The sequence below is a fragment of the Schistocerca serialis genome, chromosome 1 (genome assembly GCF_023864345.2).
Source record: "Schistocerca serialis cubense isolate TAMUIC-IGC-003099 chromosome 1, iqSchSeri2.2, whole genome shotgun sequence".
NCBI classification, from domain to species: Eukaryota; Metazoa; Arthropoda; class Insecta; order Orthoptera; family Acrididae; genus Schistocerca; species Schistocerca serialis.
The window spans coordinates 621,312,384-621,330,033 of NC_064638.1; the positions used below are offsets into that span (position 1 = coordinate 621,312,384).

The window sequence follows — 17,650 nt, forward strand, 5'->3', positions numbered from 1 at the left end:
AGTACGATTCGCGTGTGCGGAGTTTGCTATAAATACCATGACTGCATCAGGTCTCTTCAGCACTTTGTCTAGTCACCTGAGGATGGCCAGACATCTCTGGGCCGAAATATAATGGCAGATTGTTGATGGGATCCAGCTACAAACCCGAAAATTACTGGAAGAAAGTGTGCTTCTTTGCTAAACCAATGCAACATGCACATACTAATTCCCATCGTGCCCAATGGGAAACCTTGCAGTTTGAACATCCTAACGTAGATCATTCACAAGTTATGAATGAAATGTCAATAAGCTGGAAAATGATCACACATTATGTCAGTTCACATACATACCTTTTCCTGAAAGTAGACACTTTTAAACTTGCGATACTGAGCTTCAGTGCTTTCAGAATATGGCAAGTTTCCCAGATCCTCAAGTTCTAAAGGGGATTTGTAGCCTCCACGAAAGAGTGGTAGAAGCCAGAAGAATGTTGCCTTGGAAAAGAAGCTTGAGCCTGCATATTTATAGCTGCAGTCACTCTCAGGTTTATAGGCTGGCCATGGACCCATCTGCAAAATTCCCATAATATTAATGTAAAGTAGAAAACTTGAGGAAACAATAGGAGACACTATTCTCTACAAACAGGTAAAATGTCTTCTATCATCATCATCAGGGGAAAACAGTCAATAAACATATAGAAAAAAATAGTAGAACTACACAGTGTCAGTGAATGTTTTTAAATGACTATAAATAAGACTGAAAATCAATAATTTACATTCACTGAGAACTCATATTCATACAGTCCCCATGGTTCAGTTTATTTACTCATACACTAGGATTGTACATTATATGGATGTAGTTATATATAAGTGGCAGTCAAGTGAAAATGAGACAGATGGGTAAAAAATAAGTAAAGTGCTAATACATTTATCACAGTTTGAGACAAGAGAGTTAACACCTCCACAGAAAAATGTTTGTGGATGCCTCCACAACCAAAGCCAACCTAATTCCAACATTGAATCCTACTTCTCCCAGTCCATAACACCATGCATGCAACTCTTCAATCAAAGTAAATTGACAGTCATGAATGTTTCTCTTCATGGTACCAAAAATATGGAAATCACATGGGGAGAGATTGGGACTCTATGAAGATGGGGAGGTCTTCCCAGTGAAGTCTCTGCAGCGTACTCAGAACAACCTTGGCATCGTTTGAGTGGGCCCACTTCTTGCCAAGGTTGTTTCGACTTTGCTATCGAAATTTTGCTGGGAAGCCTTTACACATCCTCCACACTATCCCAATCCCTCCTCATGTGATTTCCATATTTTTGGAGCTCTGAAGGAAGACATTCATGACTGTCAGTTGCTTCAGATAAGAAGGTGCACACCTACAAACAATCATAGTTTTGTAGGCAACTGCAAACATTTTTTTTCCATAGAAGTATTAATCATCTTGTCTCATACTGCGACAGATGTATTAACAGTTTACCTACTTTTTTCACCATTTGTCTCATCTTCATTTGACTGACCCTTATATTTACACCATATTTACACCGATTTGAAAAACACCTGCATCCCAGAACCACCTCTGCTCCCTCTGCAAGATACTGCTACTACATAATCCCTACTACATACATCACATCTCTGAAACTGAATCCTCTGCTCTCCAGCACCTGGAAGAGAATTCCAGACAATACCTCCATAAGTTCTCCAACCTGTTGACATCCTAGCACTGGCTTGGGGCACCACTATCCAACCCCTATCCTATCCACAGTGTTCCGCCTCACCAACCCCACACAGCATCCAGACACTGCCTAGTAGTCCTTTTCAACTTGCAACATCCCCATAACTCCCTACTAACACTCCAAATCCAAATCCAGAGCCTAAACAATCACCAAAGATGGTTTTCAACCTTTCAATTAAAATCGTCAGCCCCATAAAAGTTTCAGTTCTATCCAAAGGCCTCACCTTTAGCCCTATACCCATTATTGGACTGTCAAAGACCTACTCTCCTTCTCCTGATACCTTCAATGGAGATACTTCTTTGCCACAAATCCCTCCAACTAAAGCCAACCTAATTCCAACACTGAATCCTGCTTCTCCCAGTTCATGCAACCATCCAACAGTGATCTTCCTCCCCTCCCACCCAACCACTCCCCAGTCATCTTCCAGGAATTCATTACCTCCAACTTGGTCTCACCATTCTTCACCAGGTCCCCTCCTATAAACACCAACCTTTCACCAGAGGAAAGGACAGTCATATGTAGTCTCAAAACAGATTCTAAACTAATCATCCTCCCTCCAAACAAAGGCTCCATCACTTTCATGATGAGTCACAGTGACTATCTGGAGGAAGGCCTCCACCAATTGTGTGACTCATCCACCTGTAAACTCTGGCAGAATGATCCAATTCAGAAGTCCAACATAACCTCCAATTCATTCTTTAAACCTTAGACCATTCCTAGAACCTCTACCCTGAATCCATTTACCTGCCCCTATGACACATTGTACACCCATTTTCTACATGCTCCCCAAAGTTCATAAACCCAACAATTCTGTATGTCCCATTGTAGCTGGTTATTGTGTCTCCACTGAAAGGATTTCAGCACTCATTGAACAACTACTCCAGCCAACTGCCCATATCTAGCCTCCCACATCAAAGATACCAACCACATCCTTCACCAACTCTCCACCATCTCCATTCCTTTGCCTCCTGATTCCCTACTGGTCACTGTCGATGCCAGTTCCCTATACACCAACATCTACATCTACATCTACATGGATACTCTGGAAATCACATTTAAATGCCTGGCACAGGGTTGATCGAAACACCTTCATAAATCTCTATTATACCAACCTTGTATAGTGTGCGGAAAGAATAAACACCTATATCTTTCTATATGAGCTCTGATTTCCCTTATTTTAACATGATCATTCCTCCCTATGTAGGCTGGTGTCAACAACATATTTTTGCATTTGGAGGAGGAAGTTGGTGACTGTAATTTCGTGAGAAGATTCCATTGCAACGAAAAATGCCTTTCTTTTAATGATGTCCAGCCCAAATCCTGTATCATTTCAGTGACACTCTCTCCCATATTTCACGATAATACAAAACGTGCTGCCCTTCTATGAACTTTTTTGATGTACTTAATCAGTCCTATCTGGTAAGGATCCCACACCATGCAGCAGTATTCCAAAAGAGGATTGACAAGCGTAGTGTAGGCAGCTCCTTATTAGGTCTGTTACATTTTCTAAGTGTCCTGCCAATAAAACGCAGTCTTTGGTTAGCCTTCCTCGCAACATTTTCCATGTGTTCCTTCCAATTTAAGTTGTTTGTGATTGTAATACCTAGGTATTTATTTGAATTTACAGCTTTTAGATTAGACTGATTTATCATGTAACTGAAGTTTAACGGGTTCCTTTTAGCACTCATGTGGATGACCTCACACTTTTCGTTATTTAGGGTCAACTGCCACTTTTTTCACCATTCAGATATTTTTTCTAAATCATTTTGCAGTTTGTTTTGATCTTCTGATGACTCTATTAGTCAATAAATGACAGTGTCATCTGCAAACATCTGAAGATGGCTGCTCAGATTGTCTCCCAAATCATTTATATAGATAAGGAACAGCAAAGGGCCTATAACACTACCTTGGGGAATGCCAGAAATCACTTCCGTTTTACTCATGCCCAAGGCCTTGCCACAATTCAACACTGCCTTTCTCAGTGTTCTTCAGAATCCAAACACACCACATCATTTCTCATGCACCTAACCAACTTAATCCTACCACACAATTGCTTCTCCCTTGAAGGAAAGGTATACAAACAAATCGATGGCACAGCAATGGTCACCCAGATGGGACCCTCCTTTGCCAACCTGCTTATGGACTATCTAGAGGAAAACTTCCTAGCCTCCCAAAACATCAAACTGCTGGTCTGGTTCAGGTTCTTTGATGATATCTTCATGATTTGACAGGCACAAAAAAGATTTCCCATGCCATTTCCCCACACACCCCCTACCCTCCCTCCAGCTACAAAAGAATGCCACCCTTTGTCATCCAGTACCATCTCAGACTGGGACAGCTGAACCACATCTTTCTTCAGGGCTTTGATTATCTGTCATCATGCCTTGAAATGGGGGACTCCTAAAGTGGTGTTCATTGCCCACTCAACCTTCCCAACATCCTAGTCTATCCCTTTGCCACTCCCAATCCCAAACCCTTGTCAAAGGGGTTATATCCCTGTGGAAGACCCAGGTGCAAGACCTGCCCAATTCACTTACCCACCATTTTCATATTCCAGTCCTGTCACAGATTTATGTTATCCCATCAAAGGTTGGGCCACCTGTGAAAGCAGTCATGCCATATGCATGCTCTGCTGAAAGCACTGCACAGCATTTTATTTTGGTATGACTACCAACCAGCTGTCCACCAGGATAAAGGGCCACCACCAAACTGTGGCCAAGATTAAAGTAGAGCACCCTGTGGTACAACATGCCACTGAACATAACATGCTAGAATTCAATGATTGCTTCACAACCTGTGCCATCTAGATCTTCCTTTCAACCACCAGCTTTTCTGAATTGCACAGATGGGAGTTACCATTACAATGCATTCTCCACTCCCGATATTATCCTGGTCTCAACTCATGGTAACCTGCTGTCCCATACCCTCCACTTAACAGTTTCTATCACCTCTTTCCTATCATCTCCTCCCTTTACGCATCCCCTCATGCTCACTGTGTGCTGTCCTCTGCCAATGCACTCATGCATCCTTTCACGTCCCCTGCTCCTCTCTTTTTCTGCTTCCCATTTTTTCCCCTCACACCCCACCTCCTGACATTACAGCCGGCAGTCTTGTCAGGCTGCCATATATTCCCTGGACACCATGCCAGACAACACTTGTACCCTGCTAGCTTTCCACCTTCCCTGCCCCACTACAGATTGCTATTCGTGTGACAATCACATTCCAGTCAGTAACAGTCTTTTCATTGTGCCCATCTGCAAATCAGTGGATCATCTTTATGGTGAGTATCAATCTATCCTTTTCTTAATATTGTTGATATGCCACCTTTGTGGTTCCATTGTTCAATATGGAAATACAGTTTTTGAAGTACCATATTTGTAAGAGGCATTGATAGGAAGCATTAGTAGCAGTAACTCTAAATGCAGGTCTGTGGACAGAGTAAGAACCACATACAGAAAGCAAAACAGCTGCATTTTACTAGCTGATAAATGACATGCCAGGACAGCACTAATGAGCTTATTTTTTTGCTATTAACTGAATTTTGGAGAGATCATATTTTGTCTCTGGGAAGCTGGACAACCCATCCAAAGAACTGCTTGTTGCATTAGACATGACATGTCAGTTTACATCAATGTTGATGTCTGTGGCCCAAAGAAGATGCACAGTTTCACATTCTCAGTACTATAGTTCTGGGTGGTAGCCTGGACTGACACATAGGACAAAAAGACACTTCTGGCCACATGAGGGCTGTAGCACAAAATATAAGCAATGTTGCATCTACAGTGGCTCTGTCACCATAAGGAATCAATTGCTACAATCTGGATTACAAGAAAGGTTGCCCTCACTATGCTTACTCTCACGACTCATTTTCACACAGCACACCTATGATGGAATAGCAAGATGCCAATGGAAGGATAAATAGAGCATTGTTGTGTTTAGTGATGAGAGATGATCACCAGCAAGTGTGGAATTTACCAAGAGAGTGGCATCTATCATAGTGTACCAGGGAGGAAAACGCAAGATCATTTCTAAGTATCATGGTGTGGGTAATGTATACCTCTGCTGTTTGTTGAGGGAACATTAAACAGTAAAATAAAACACTGTCTTCCAAGATGTACCGTTAAAGCTGCATAGTACACTTTCTATTAGCTGCTAAAGTTATATTGTAATCAAATGAATGTCATTTACTCTGTTCTAGATTAAAATAGTGACAATTGCCCACTAATATAGCATTAATTAAAAGAGTTTGTTACCTTGTTTAACATTAAAATGGCTTCAAAAACACATTTATGACTAATTACAGAAAATCTGCTGCAATGAAAAAATAATTACTATTTATTTACTTGTATATGCTTGACATTTCCAGTATATACTTTTTTTCATTTTTAAAGAACAAATAGTTTATGAACATCTGTCAAATGAAGGAGAACATGTAGCACATTTGCAGTGGAAGACACTCTAAGTACAAGAGAAAAATAAACTTTGAAAGCAGCATTGTACACTTCATTTACATCCATGTGTCTAACCCACAAGCCATCACATGTGACATGGCCGAGAGAACACAGTGCACTATTACAATTTTCCTCCATTTCCTGTTTCAACTGGCAGTACTACAGAGGAAAACCAACTGTTGGTACACGTCCATATAGGCCTATGTTTCTCAAATTTTAGCATCATGGCCACTACACAAGAGGATGCAATATATACCTTGAGTCAGCCTGGAACACCTGCTCATGGAATTATAAAAACAAGTCTTTCCATTATGATCAATGCCTTTACTGTAGTTGTCCTATATAGTAACTTGTTGAGTTTTTGTGGGAAACTCTTGTGTAGAATAAAAAAGTCTATGATAAATTACACAGATTTTTGGAAACATTTGTTATGTCTTTCATTAGTTCAGCTTGAGAAAGGTACCAGACTAGCAAACAATAATTGATTGGGAGAGAATCTTAACAACTCTTACAATGACATATACTAAATCTCCTTAGGCGTATTCCAGTGACTGTATCTGTCTTCCTAAGAATAAAATGTACATGTTCATTCCACCTTGAATCACTCATGTGGATACCCTGACAATTTGAAAATTATGACTGATCCTAGTGATTGATTGTTGAAGTTATCAAAAAATACTAGGACATTTTGCCTATTTCTGTATATTACATGCACTTATACTGAGTGTGAGTTGCTAACCTTTACACAAAGCAATAGTGATTTGCACATCCTCCTGCATTTTGAGAAGAATTTCTAAAGATATCTCTTGTTTCCTACCACCAAGTAAAGTAAAGTAATCATCAACCCTAAGATCATTTGGAACATCACAGTGCTTTACTTGGCAGCATGGTCCTAGTTTTAGGGGGACTTACAGTTTAACGTGAAGTCTGGACCACGGTACAACTTTTTCATATCAGTGAACACTGCCAAAGATGAAAGAAGTGATAAATGAAGTTAAAAATCCATGGAGTGACCACAGATTGAACCTGAGATCTTTGGATTTGTAGTCTGGCATTATACCACTGAACCACTGAGCCACCTTTATATCACTACATCATTCATAAAAATAACCTACCAACAGTCTTATACCACATCACTAAATGTGGCAACTCAAAACCCTGTGCTAGACATGGATACAAGGCAGATCAAAATCTTGTACACAGTTTTAACCTACCGCGAACAGTCACTGCAGCAAATACTCTGCTAAGAGCAAAAATTAATTCTTAGTCCTATCACCCTTTCCTGAGATACACTTAGTTATACTTCAGCTCCTTATAATGTTTTCCCATTGAGGATGACATTCTGAATTCTTTATGCTGTGAAGTCTTCACTCAGTCTCATGTTTGGTCTGATATTCCACTAGCCTGTCTTTAAATTAGGTGGCAAGAATCCAAAAACAACTGAAAGCTTTCTTCTAGTCCCGAAACATGCCATCAACTTAGACTCTGCTGCCTGCAGAACAAATTTAGTCAAACAAAATGTGAGTCAGGTTTCATATGATCAGTACACACATGTTTGTTATTGATTCCTACAGAGAAAATATTCAGCTTCCCAAAATGTCACAACAATCTGACATCAGTGTGTCCTCTGACACTTCTTAAAAACTGGGGTGATATGTGACTATTTCCAGTTATGTTGGACTCTTTGTTGCTCCAGATATTTGTGGTAAGCTTAAACTATGCATTTTATATACTTTCCAAGTCACTATACAATGCATGGCAGAGGGTACTTCATACTGATATTATCAAGTTTTTGTTCTATTCCATCCATGTATACAGGAAGGGGAAAATGACTGTCTCTGTGTGTGCTCTCATCTCTCCCCCGTAAGATTTACAATGGTGTCAGCATAATGATCAGTCTTCTTTAAGTACAAGTTCTCCAAATGTATCCAACAAGGCTTTGTAAGAACTATGGTTTTTTTCTTCCAAGGATTGCCATTTAATTTCCCTCAGCATTTCCTGGCAGTGGTCTCTGAATTTGTCCAGTGTCTACCATCATTCCAACTTGGTAAGACTCCCAACACTTTAACAGTACTCTAGAATTGGCCACATTAACATTTTGTATGTGACTTCTATTACAGATACAAAGCAGTTTCTCAGAAATCTTCCAACAAATATCCAAATCTTCCATCTGTCTTCCCTAAATCTGATTTTCCATAATCATTCCATTTCATTCTGTTATTAGTACCACCCCTATCTCCTTATGCAATATGACATGCTGAAGATGTTCATCATTATTTTTGTACTCACATTCTATAAAGTTATCTTTGTTAAACGGACTATCTTATTACTCACATTACACAAAGTGGAAATTTTGTCCAAGTCTTTCTGTCTTTTCTAATGATTGTTCAATGATCATTCTTTCCTGTAGACAACAGCATCATCAATTAACTATTGTATAGTGCCATTGTTTCTATTTGATAAATCATTTTTGTGTCGAACATTAGAGACCTTGTTACACAACCTTGAGGTGTACTCAAAGTCACTTTTGATTCTATACAACCACCCAGTGTAACACCTTGGTTTCTATTAGTCAAATATTCATTGAGCCAATCAGGTGTTTGTGAAGATATTTCAAATGATTGCATCTTGGTTAGTAACTAACAATGTGACACAGTGTCACACACCTTTTGGAAATCTGGGAAGATGGAATGTACTTCTGTGGTTTTTCCTGGATCCATGCAGATACTCAGGGAGAAACTTTCTCCCTTACTCCCCCTCCCTCCCCCCCAGGAATGTCATAAGCTTATAATAAGCTCTAGGATGGTGAAAAGACAAACATCAGTAATACTGGTCTAAATCAAACAATGGAAAATCCAGGATGGAATGTAACAATATTATGAGAATGAAAGTTGCTACTCACCATGTAGCAGAGATGCTGAGTTTCGATAGACACAACAAAAAGATTCTCACAATTATATAGCTTTTGGCCATTAAGGCCTTCGTCAACAATAGACATATGCACACACACACACACACACACACACACACGCACGCACGCACACACACACACACACACACACACACACACACACACACACACAACTCAGCATCTCCACTATATGGTGAGTAGCAACTTTCCTTCTCATAATATTGGTAATTCTGGTCTGTAATTCCATGCATCCTGTCTTTTGCCCTTTTTAGAAACAGGAGTGAGCCACACTCTTGTCTGGTCTTGTGAGACTAGTCGCTGCACAAAAGATTCTTGATAAGTATCAGCTAGGAAAGAAACAAACTGTGTAGCATGTTCACTATGATATGTAATAGGATTTCCATCAGGGCTAGGTGACTTTTTAGCTTTAAGCCATCTTGATTGTTTTTCAATACTGAGGGAGCTAATATCAATCTCTCTCATTTGTGACTCTATGTGGAAAATTAATATCCTCATACGCAAATATATGGTACTCAAATGAAAATGAGACAGATGGAAAAAAGTAAGTAAACTGTTTATTATTTCAAAAATAATTATGGTAATTGTTAATACATTTATCAAACTGTGAGACAACATGGTGAAACCCTTCTGAAAAAAATGTTTGTGGCTGCCTACAGAACCATATTCTACCCAGACACAGACATCTTCATCCAAAGCAAATCAACAGCCACGAATATCTTTCTTCTGAGCTCCAAAAATGGGGAAATCGTATGGAGAGAGATTGTGACTGCACGGAGGATGTGTATGGTCTTCCCAATGAAACTTCTGCTATGTGCTTGAAACAATCTTGGCAACATGTAAGCTTGCCAAGGTTGATTCAACTCTGCTGCCAAAGTTTTGCTGGAAAGCCCTTACACATCTCCCATACAGACTTGATGTCTCCCCATCTGATCTACATATTTCTGGAGCCCTGAAGAAAGACATTCTTGGCCACTGATTTACTTCAACAAAGAGGTGCATGCCTAGGTACAATCATGGTTCTATAGACGACACGAACATTTTTCCATAAAGGCACTGATCATCTTGTCTCTCAGTCGGATAAATGTATTAACAGTTATGGTGATATTTTGAATGAAATAATTAACTTATTATTTTTTTCTTGTGTCTCATTTTTGTTTGAATGCCCCTTATAAATTTTAAGTATGGTATTCCATACTTCTGATTTCTGTCTATTGTCTTCATTTTCAACAGCAGACTAAGCAACAAGAGCTTGAATGGAAGGTTTGGACAAGTTCATTGACTTTATGTGTAATGAGAACTTTCTTGGACTTTGTCAGGATCTATCTCTAAAAATTACTTTAGGCTTCTTGCGTGACACTTCTTACAGATGCATGAGTTGCTAGCAAGTTTACTCTGTCAGTTCTCCTGTAGTCTCTTTTGTAGTGAGAGTACAGGATTTTTGCAACGTTCTCCACATGGTATCATTAAACAAAAGTGGGTCTTTACCATCTTTTATTACTTTGGTTGACATACATTTATCTAGACCACAATTTTTTTTCAGCTTTAACCACAACTGTTCTGTGTTTGCTAGATTTGAACTAAATGTTCTCAGTCCATTAATTAAATTAATAGTGGGTGTCTATCAAATCAACTAAACACAAATAATCCCTGAGCCTTGTTCATGTCTTGCTTGTATTTGGTGTTTGTCATTCTTGCAATAGCACTGTGGTCACTAATCTCTGCATTCGTGAGATTCTGAAAAAGATCATGTCTGTTTGTAACCTGCAAGTCTAAACTATTTGTTTTGCATGTGGGTTATCTGATCAGTGGTTCAAGGCAGTTGTCAGTGGATGTATTTAGCGTCACTTTTCAAGACCGTTTGTCCTTACTGCCAATAATGTATGCATAGTTTTACCCGTCAATACAGAACAGGTTAAAGTCACCATCATATCTTCAGTGTATACCCATGTTACCAAGATCAGGCTATCTTTCAGTAACTCTACAGATGATGTGTGTGAATCTGGTGGTCAGTAGAAACATCCCATTATTAAGTTCACTGATCCCACTTACTTGTGTCCATATTAGTTCACATTTGGATTCATTTTGGGCCTCACTAGAAATAATGTTTTGCTTGTCATTATGAACTCCTCTTGGAGAGCCTAATCTACCTTTCCAACATACAAGGTGTGATGGAAAAGTTTTAATAATGGATCCACTACTGCTTACTGGTTTGGTGAGCAGGTACACAGAGGATGGGGAGTGAGTCATTGCCTTGTCCTTGAATGCCCTCTGACAGGGAACTGTGTTTCCTTTATTCAGTTCACTGTGGCAGCTGGTTGAGTGCAGACCAGTTAGGGTTGGTTGCCAGATTCAATCTTCATGAAAATGGACATAAAAACGGAGCAACAAGTTTGTGGGAAATTTTGTTTTAAAACGGGGAAATCGGCTTCTGAGGCTTATGAACTATTAAAAACAGCTTTTGGAGATAATTGTGTGAGCCAGTCAAATGTTCTTGTCTGGTTCAACAGATTTAAAAATAGCCACGAATCATTTGAAGATGAACCACGGTCCGCCCATCCTTCCACCTCAAAAACGAATGAAAATGTTATGAAAGTTCATGACTTAGTGCGCTCTGATTGTAGATTTACAATTATGGAGATGGCTGATGAACTTAATTTAAGTTTCTATGCAGTTTAGTCAGTTTTAACTGAAGATCTGAACATGTGTCGAGTGTCCGCAAAATTCATTCCAAAACTGTTGTCAAGTGACCAGAGACAATACTGACTTGAAGTGTACCACGAACTAATTAATCGGACTTAAATGGCCTAGATTTGTTAAACAGGGTAATTACAGTGATGAATTGTGGGTGTATGGATATGATCCTGAAGCCAAAGTGCAGTCTTCGCAGTGGAAAACTCCAGGTTCACCACGACCAAAGAAAGAATGGCAAAGTCGGTCAAAGGTAAAGACAATGTTGGTGATTTTTTTCGATTCTACCAGTATTGTGCTTCATGAATTAACCCCTGGAGGACAGACAATAAAACAGTAATACTAAAAATGTGTCCTTGAGCATTTGCATGATAAGGTGCAGAAGAAATGGCCTGCATTGTGGAAAGACAGATGTCGGGTGCTACACCATGACAATGCTCCAACTCACCGCGCCTTCTCCAGCGTTTAATTTTTGACCAAATTCAAAATTCCTGTGCTTCCACAACTGCCATATTCCCCTGATTTGGCCGCACTGGACTTCTGCCTGTTTCCTAAAGTGAAATTTTCACTGAAAGGGAAGTGATTTGACTCAATTGAAGACATCCAGGCAAATATGGAGAGCATCCTTAACACACTTCAGGAACAAAATTTCCAGGGATGTTTACAAAAGTGGAAACACCATTGGAGTCAGTGTGTTCAGTTAGAAGGAGACTATTTTGAAGGAGATGCATCACAGTAGCATGTAAGTACCACCATTGTATAATTAGAAGCCCATTCTTAAAACCTTCCAATCACACCTTGTATGTTCCACATGTTGGTAAAAATTCCCTACTCTCTACTTCGAGTTTCTGTCAACTCTCAGATTCTAATAAAATGTGGGAGCCACTACTTTCTGTGACAGTTATGAGGTTCAGGACTTTGATACAAACACTCCAGCAACTAACAAATGATATTTTGAGATACTCCTCCTCCACTTTTGTTAAACAATCTGTTGTAAGAATTGGTTTATCTGGTGCCTGTTTTTCTACTGGAGGTTTTAAAATTTTGCCTAGTCCAAAGAAATCCATGTGCATTCCACATGTCCTTTGCCTCTCGAGTGGCCGTTTCTAGTATGAAGCACACACCTGACCTATCCAGTCCAACTTTGCAAATCTCCTGTGTGTAGCATAGGTCAATGAATCTACAGACAATCTTTGTCACAGAATGAAAGAAGCCTATGGTTTAGACATTCCACACAGCTCCAAACCAGAGGGTCCCAGAGGGTCTCAATCAGTCCTCCGAATGATTCTCCAAACTGACAGCTGTGCAGAGACATCATGAGTGAAGATAGCTGTCTTAATCATTTCCACCGGTCTGTGAAAGGACTGAGGATCATCTCAGAATCCAGGTGACAGACATTGTCAGTGCCTACATGTGTGATGCTCTGTAGCTGACTATAAAATGTGTTCTCAATTGCTAATGGGATGGATTATTTGATATGACAGACAGTCTCTCCCAGGATATATAACAAGTACACATTTGGTTTGTTTCCCTTCCATGGCACTATTTCTCTAAGAATGATCATCATGCACCTAACATTGTAGTCTGTTGATTCCACTCTGTGGGTGCCCTGAATGCAACAGACAAGAGATAACTGCATGAGCAGGAGGGGCTCTGTTTCATTATCCACCATTAACCGCACACAATTTTCCATGCAAGACAGTTCTAGGACTGTGTATGTCCCACCAGCAAACGACTGCTCAGTGAACTACATCGACAACAGGAGTGGCTTGCAAGCTCTGTGAGATCTTCAGTATAGAAGACAACCCTGCCACTCTTTCACCAGTGAAATTCGCATTCTGTTCACAAACAGCACCCAACTCCTTCATCATGATCTTGCTACAGCAAAAATTAGTAGCCAAAATTAGCTCTTTCCGTGACTACATTACATTTATCAGTTTCCATGGATCCCTTGGGGAGAGGAGCCTCTGGGATGTTGAAAGAGTCAAAAGTTTTTTTTTTTTATTAAAAAAAAAAAAGACTCAGGTACATGGATATTGTACAATTCTAATGCAGGCAGTTATGAGCTATAACCCTTGTGAGGATCTTCATTGATGGAGTAGAATGAGTTGGCCAACAGGAAGTTCTTTAATTCACTCTGAACCCGATCTTTATCACTTACAAGACCTTTGATATGCTCTGGTAAGTTATTGAATATATGAGTACCCATGTATTTGACTCCTTTTTGTACTAATGTTAAGCTTTTATAGTCCTTACACAGATTGTTTTGGTTCTGGTATTATAATCATGTTTTGCACTATTTTGTGTAAAAAGAGACATGTTGGAAATGACAAAGGACATCAATGAGTACATATACTGAGAAGTGGCACTTAGAATAAAAAGTTTCTTAAAGAGGTCTCTGCATGATGATCTAGGACTGACACCAGATATAATTCTAATGACTCTTTTCTAAATTTTGAAAATGTTCTCTTTGTGAGAGGAGTTTCCCCCCAAAGATGACTCCATAACTCATTACTGAGTGGAAGTAGGCCAGATAAACTAACTTCTTCATTTTAAAATTACATATTTCTGCTATCATGCGTACTGCAAATGTAGCTGAACTAAGGCGTTTCATTAAGTCTCGAGTGTGACTTTTCCAATTTAGGTTGTGGTCAATTTGTAACCCTAAACATTTGACTCTGTCTATAGCATTAATTTCATTGTTTGAATACATTATACTTATAGGGTCAGGTATTTTTTGTGAGGTACTAAACTGTATGTACTGGGTCTTTTCAAAATTCAGTGACAATCCATTTGCTGTGAACCACCCATTGTTACTTACAAATATTTCATTAGCTGATTGCTCAGTGAGATAACGGGTACTGTTTTTTATACCATTACTTGTATCATCTGCAAATAAGACAAAATTTGCATTTTATGACACTGCATATCAAATGTCATTAATATATAATAGGAACAACAAGGGACCCAAAATAGAGCCCTGGGGCACCCCTTGTCTGATGGTTTCATATTTTGAATGACTATTGTTATGTGGTAAGCCTGATACAGACACACACTGTTTTATATTAAAAAGATAGGATGAGAACCATGAGCCTGCTACTCCTGTTATCCCATAATATTTTAACTTTTGTATAAGGATATCATGCTTAACACAATCAAAAGCTTTAGCCAGATCACAGAATATTCCAAGTGGTAATAACTTTTGATTTATTGATTCTAATATATCATCTGAAAAAGGGAATATAGCTTGATCAGTTGACAATCCTTTCCAAAATCCAAACTGATTGCGAATGAGAATATTTTTCTGTACTAAGTGTTGATTAAGTCTATTGTACATAACCCTTTCAAACACTTTTGAAAATGTTGCCTTAATGACATAGAATGGAAGTTTTCCACTGATGATTTGTCTCCTTTTTTGTGTAAGTGTTTGGCAATAGCATATTAGCCTATCTGGAAAAGTACCACTGTGGAGGGATTCATTACATAAGTAACTCTGTGTGTCACAAATTTCTGAGTTGGGTTGTTTGGAGGAAGAGACCAAACATCGAGGTCATCGGTCTCATTGGATTAGGGAAGAATGGGGAAGGAAGTCGGCCGTGCCCTTTCAGAGGAACCATCCCGGCATTTGCCTGGAGCGTTTTAGGGAAATCACAGAAAACCTAAATCAGGATGGCTGGATGCAGGATTGAACCATCGTCCTCCCGAATGCGAGTCCAGTGTGCTAACCACTGTGCCACCTCGCTCGGTCACAAAGTTCTGAGGAGCAACATTTAATTATGGTAGCTAGTGCTGATTTCATCATAACTGTGGAACATTTGTTTTTAAGAGAGCTAATAACATTAGAAATCTCATTTGGTGAGGTAGACTATAGTTGAATTTTGTCAAACTTCTCTGGAAATGTATTTTTTAAATATTTGAAGCTGTCTTCTGAGGAACTATGCAAACCTAAGTTGTCTGATACTGAAAGGAAAAAGTTGTTGAAAGTGTCTGCAATTTTGGAGGTATTTCTAATCAACTCATTATGTACATTTAACATAATTTCCTCATTTGCCTGATTAGTTTTTCCTGTTTCACTTCTTACTGTGTTCCATACAGTTTTTATCTTGTTATTAGAGGCATTTATTTTTTCTTGAAAATAAATACATTTTGAGGTTCTGATTACTTTGTTTAGATTTTTACAATATAATTTGTAATGTGATTTAGCTCTGTAGTCATTGTTTTCCATTGACATTAAGGACAGTCTCCTTAAAACACATCCTTTGAGTCTGCAATCCTCCTGTCCATCGTTTCTGACAGAGCTAAATCACTACCTAAATGATGTTCAGGAATACAAATAATATCAATAGGATTTGTAGACTGTAGCTCATCTAAGCAGATCTGAAATTCATTACTTTTGTTGTTTAAACTTCTGATATTTTGATGTAGTAAACAACTACAGAACTTAAGTGCCAGACTAAGTTGTTCTAGTACAAAAACTTAACCAGGAGCAATGCAAAAACTTAAGACTGCAAGAAGCAGTGTGCCTTGTGCTGACTCCATGGGATTGGAGGAAATATGGAATGTTATTTAATGGGTACTAATTCAAACTGAATCAGTCGAAAGTGGTGTTAACATCACTATTCAAACAACAGCACTGCAGCTCAACTGTGGTGATTGTGTTGTACTGGATGGTGTGGGCAAAAGGAAAGAGGAAGCAGGGAAATGGGAGGGAGGGCTGGACAGAAGAGTAGCTGATAACCAGGAGGGGAAGGCATCAAGAGCACAGTATTGGAATGTAGCACTTGTGAGTGCAATGTGGCACAGGCAGGGGAGATGCATACGGCACACAATGATGTAGAGGGGTAGTCTGAGAGCAGGAGATACAACAGAGAAAGAGGGAGATTGTAGGGTGGATGTGAGCAAAGAATGAGTGGAATGGGAAGGGGTGGGGGCATTGGGACAGGAATGATGGTGGACATGGGATAGAGGTGATCAGAAATAATGGACAGGAGGATTGCAGACTCAAAGGATGTGTTTTAAGGAGAATGCCCATCTACACAATTCAGAGTAGCTGGTATTAGGCATGAGGTGGGTTGGGGGGACGCAGTTCCACATAACACAGACTGTAAGGCAGTGACACATATGCAGATGACTGCCAAGTCCTCCCCATATTTTTAAATCCAAATGTCAAGAGTAATTGATATAATGGCTACTTCAGACAATTATGCTTCACAAATCAGATACAAAGTGTGGTCAAAACTTAACAGAAATTTTTGTTTTCCTTAAAGAATCTTTATTTATTCATCAACATCAACTTTGTCCCCTTTGAAGTAATCCCCCTCAGATATAATACACTTGTGCCATTGCTTTTCCAGTCTTGGTAGTACTTCTGACACTCTCTTTTTGTTGTGGTGTTCAACTTCTTCAACGATTCCGTTTTTATCTCATCAATGGTGGCAGAATGATGTCCTTTCGCGGATCTCTTCAGCCTCAGGAATGGAAAGAAGTTGAAGAAGATGGTTTCTGATGAGTACAGTGGCTCAGGCTACGTAACAGTTTTGTTTCTTGTCAAAAAATCATGAACAAGCATTGAGGTACGAGCAGGAGCATTATTATGATGCAATTTCCACGAGTGGTTTGGCCACAATTCTGAATCTTTCTTTCAGATTGCTTTACACAAACAGCACATAACTTTCAGGTAGTACTGCTTACTGACTATATAACCATAAGGCAGATACTCATGAAGCACTATCCCATTTTGACCAAAGAAAACAGTGAGAATAATCTTCACATGCGATTGAACCTACCTTTTTTTAATTTTTTTATTTTTATTTTTTTTTTTTTTTTTTTATCCTGGCTCTTCAGGCTGTTTCCACAGGGAC

At 39.2% G+C, this 17,650-nt stretch overlaps 1 protein-coding gene across 2 annotated transcripts in view; it reads right to left on the reverse strand.

Annotated features, from left to right (window-relative positions):
- LOC126478212 (ATP-binding cassette sub-family C member Sur) overlaps positions 1–17,650 on the reverse strand; it is a 402,049-nt gene that overhangs the window by 279,263 nt on the left and 105,136 nt on the right. For both annotated transcript variants that reach the window (XM_050103682.1, XM_050103681.1), the window contains exon 2: positions 330–545. In XM_050103682.1, the coding sequence (XP_049959639.1) occupies positions 330–545 (216 nt within the window). The remainder of the gene's footprint in view (positions 1–329; positions 546–17,650) is intronic.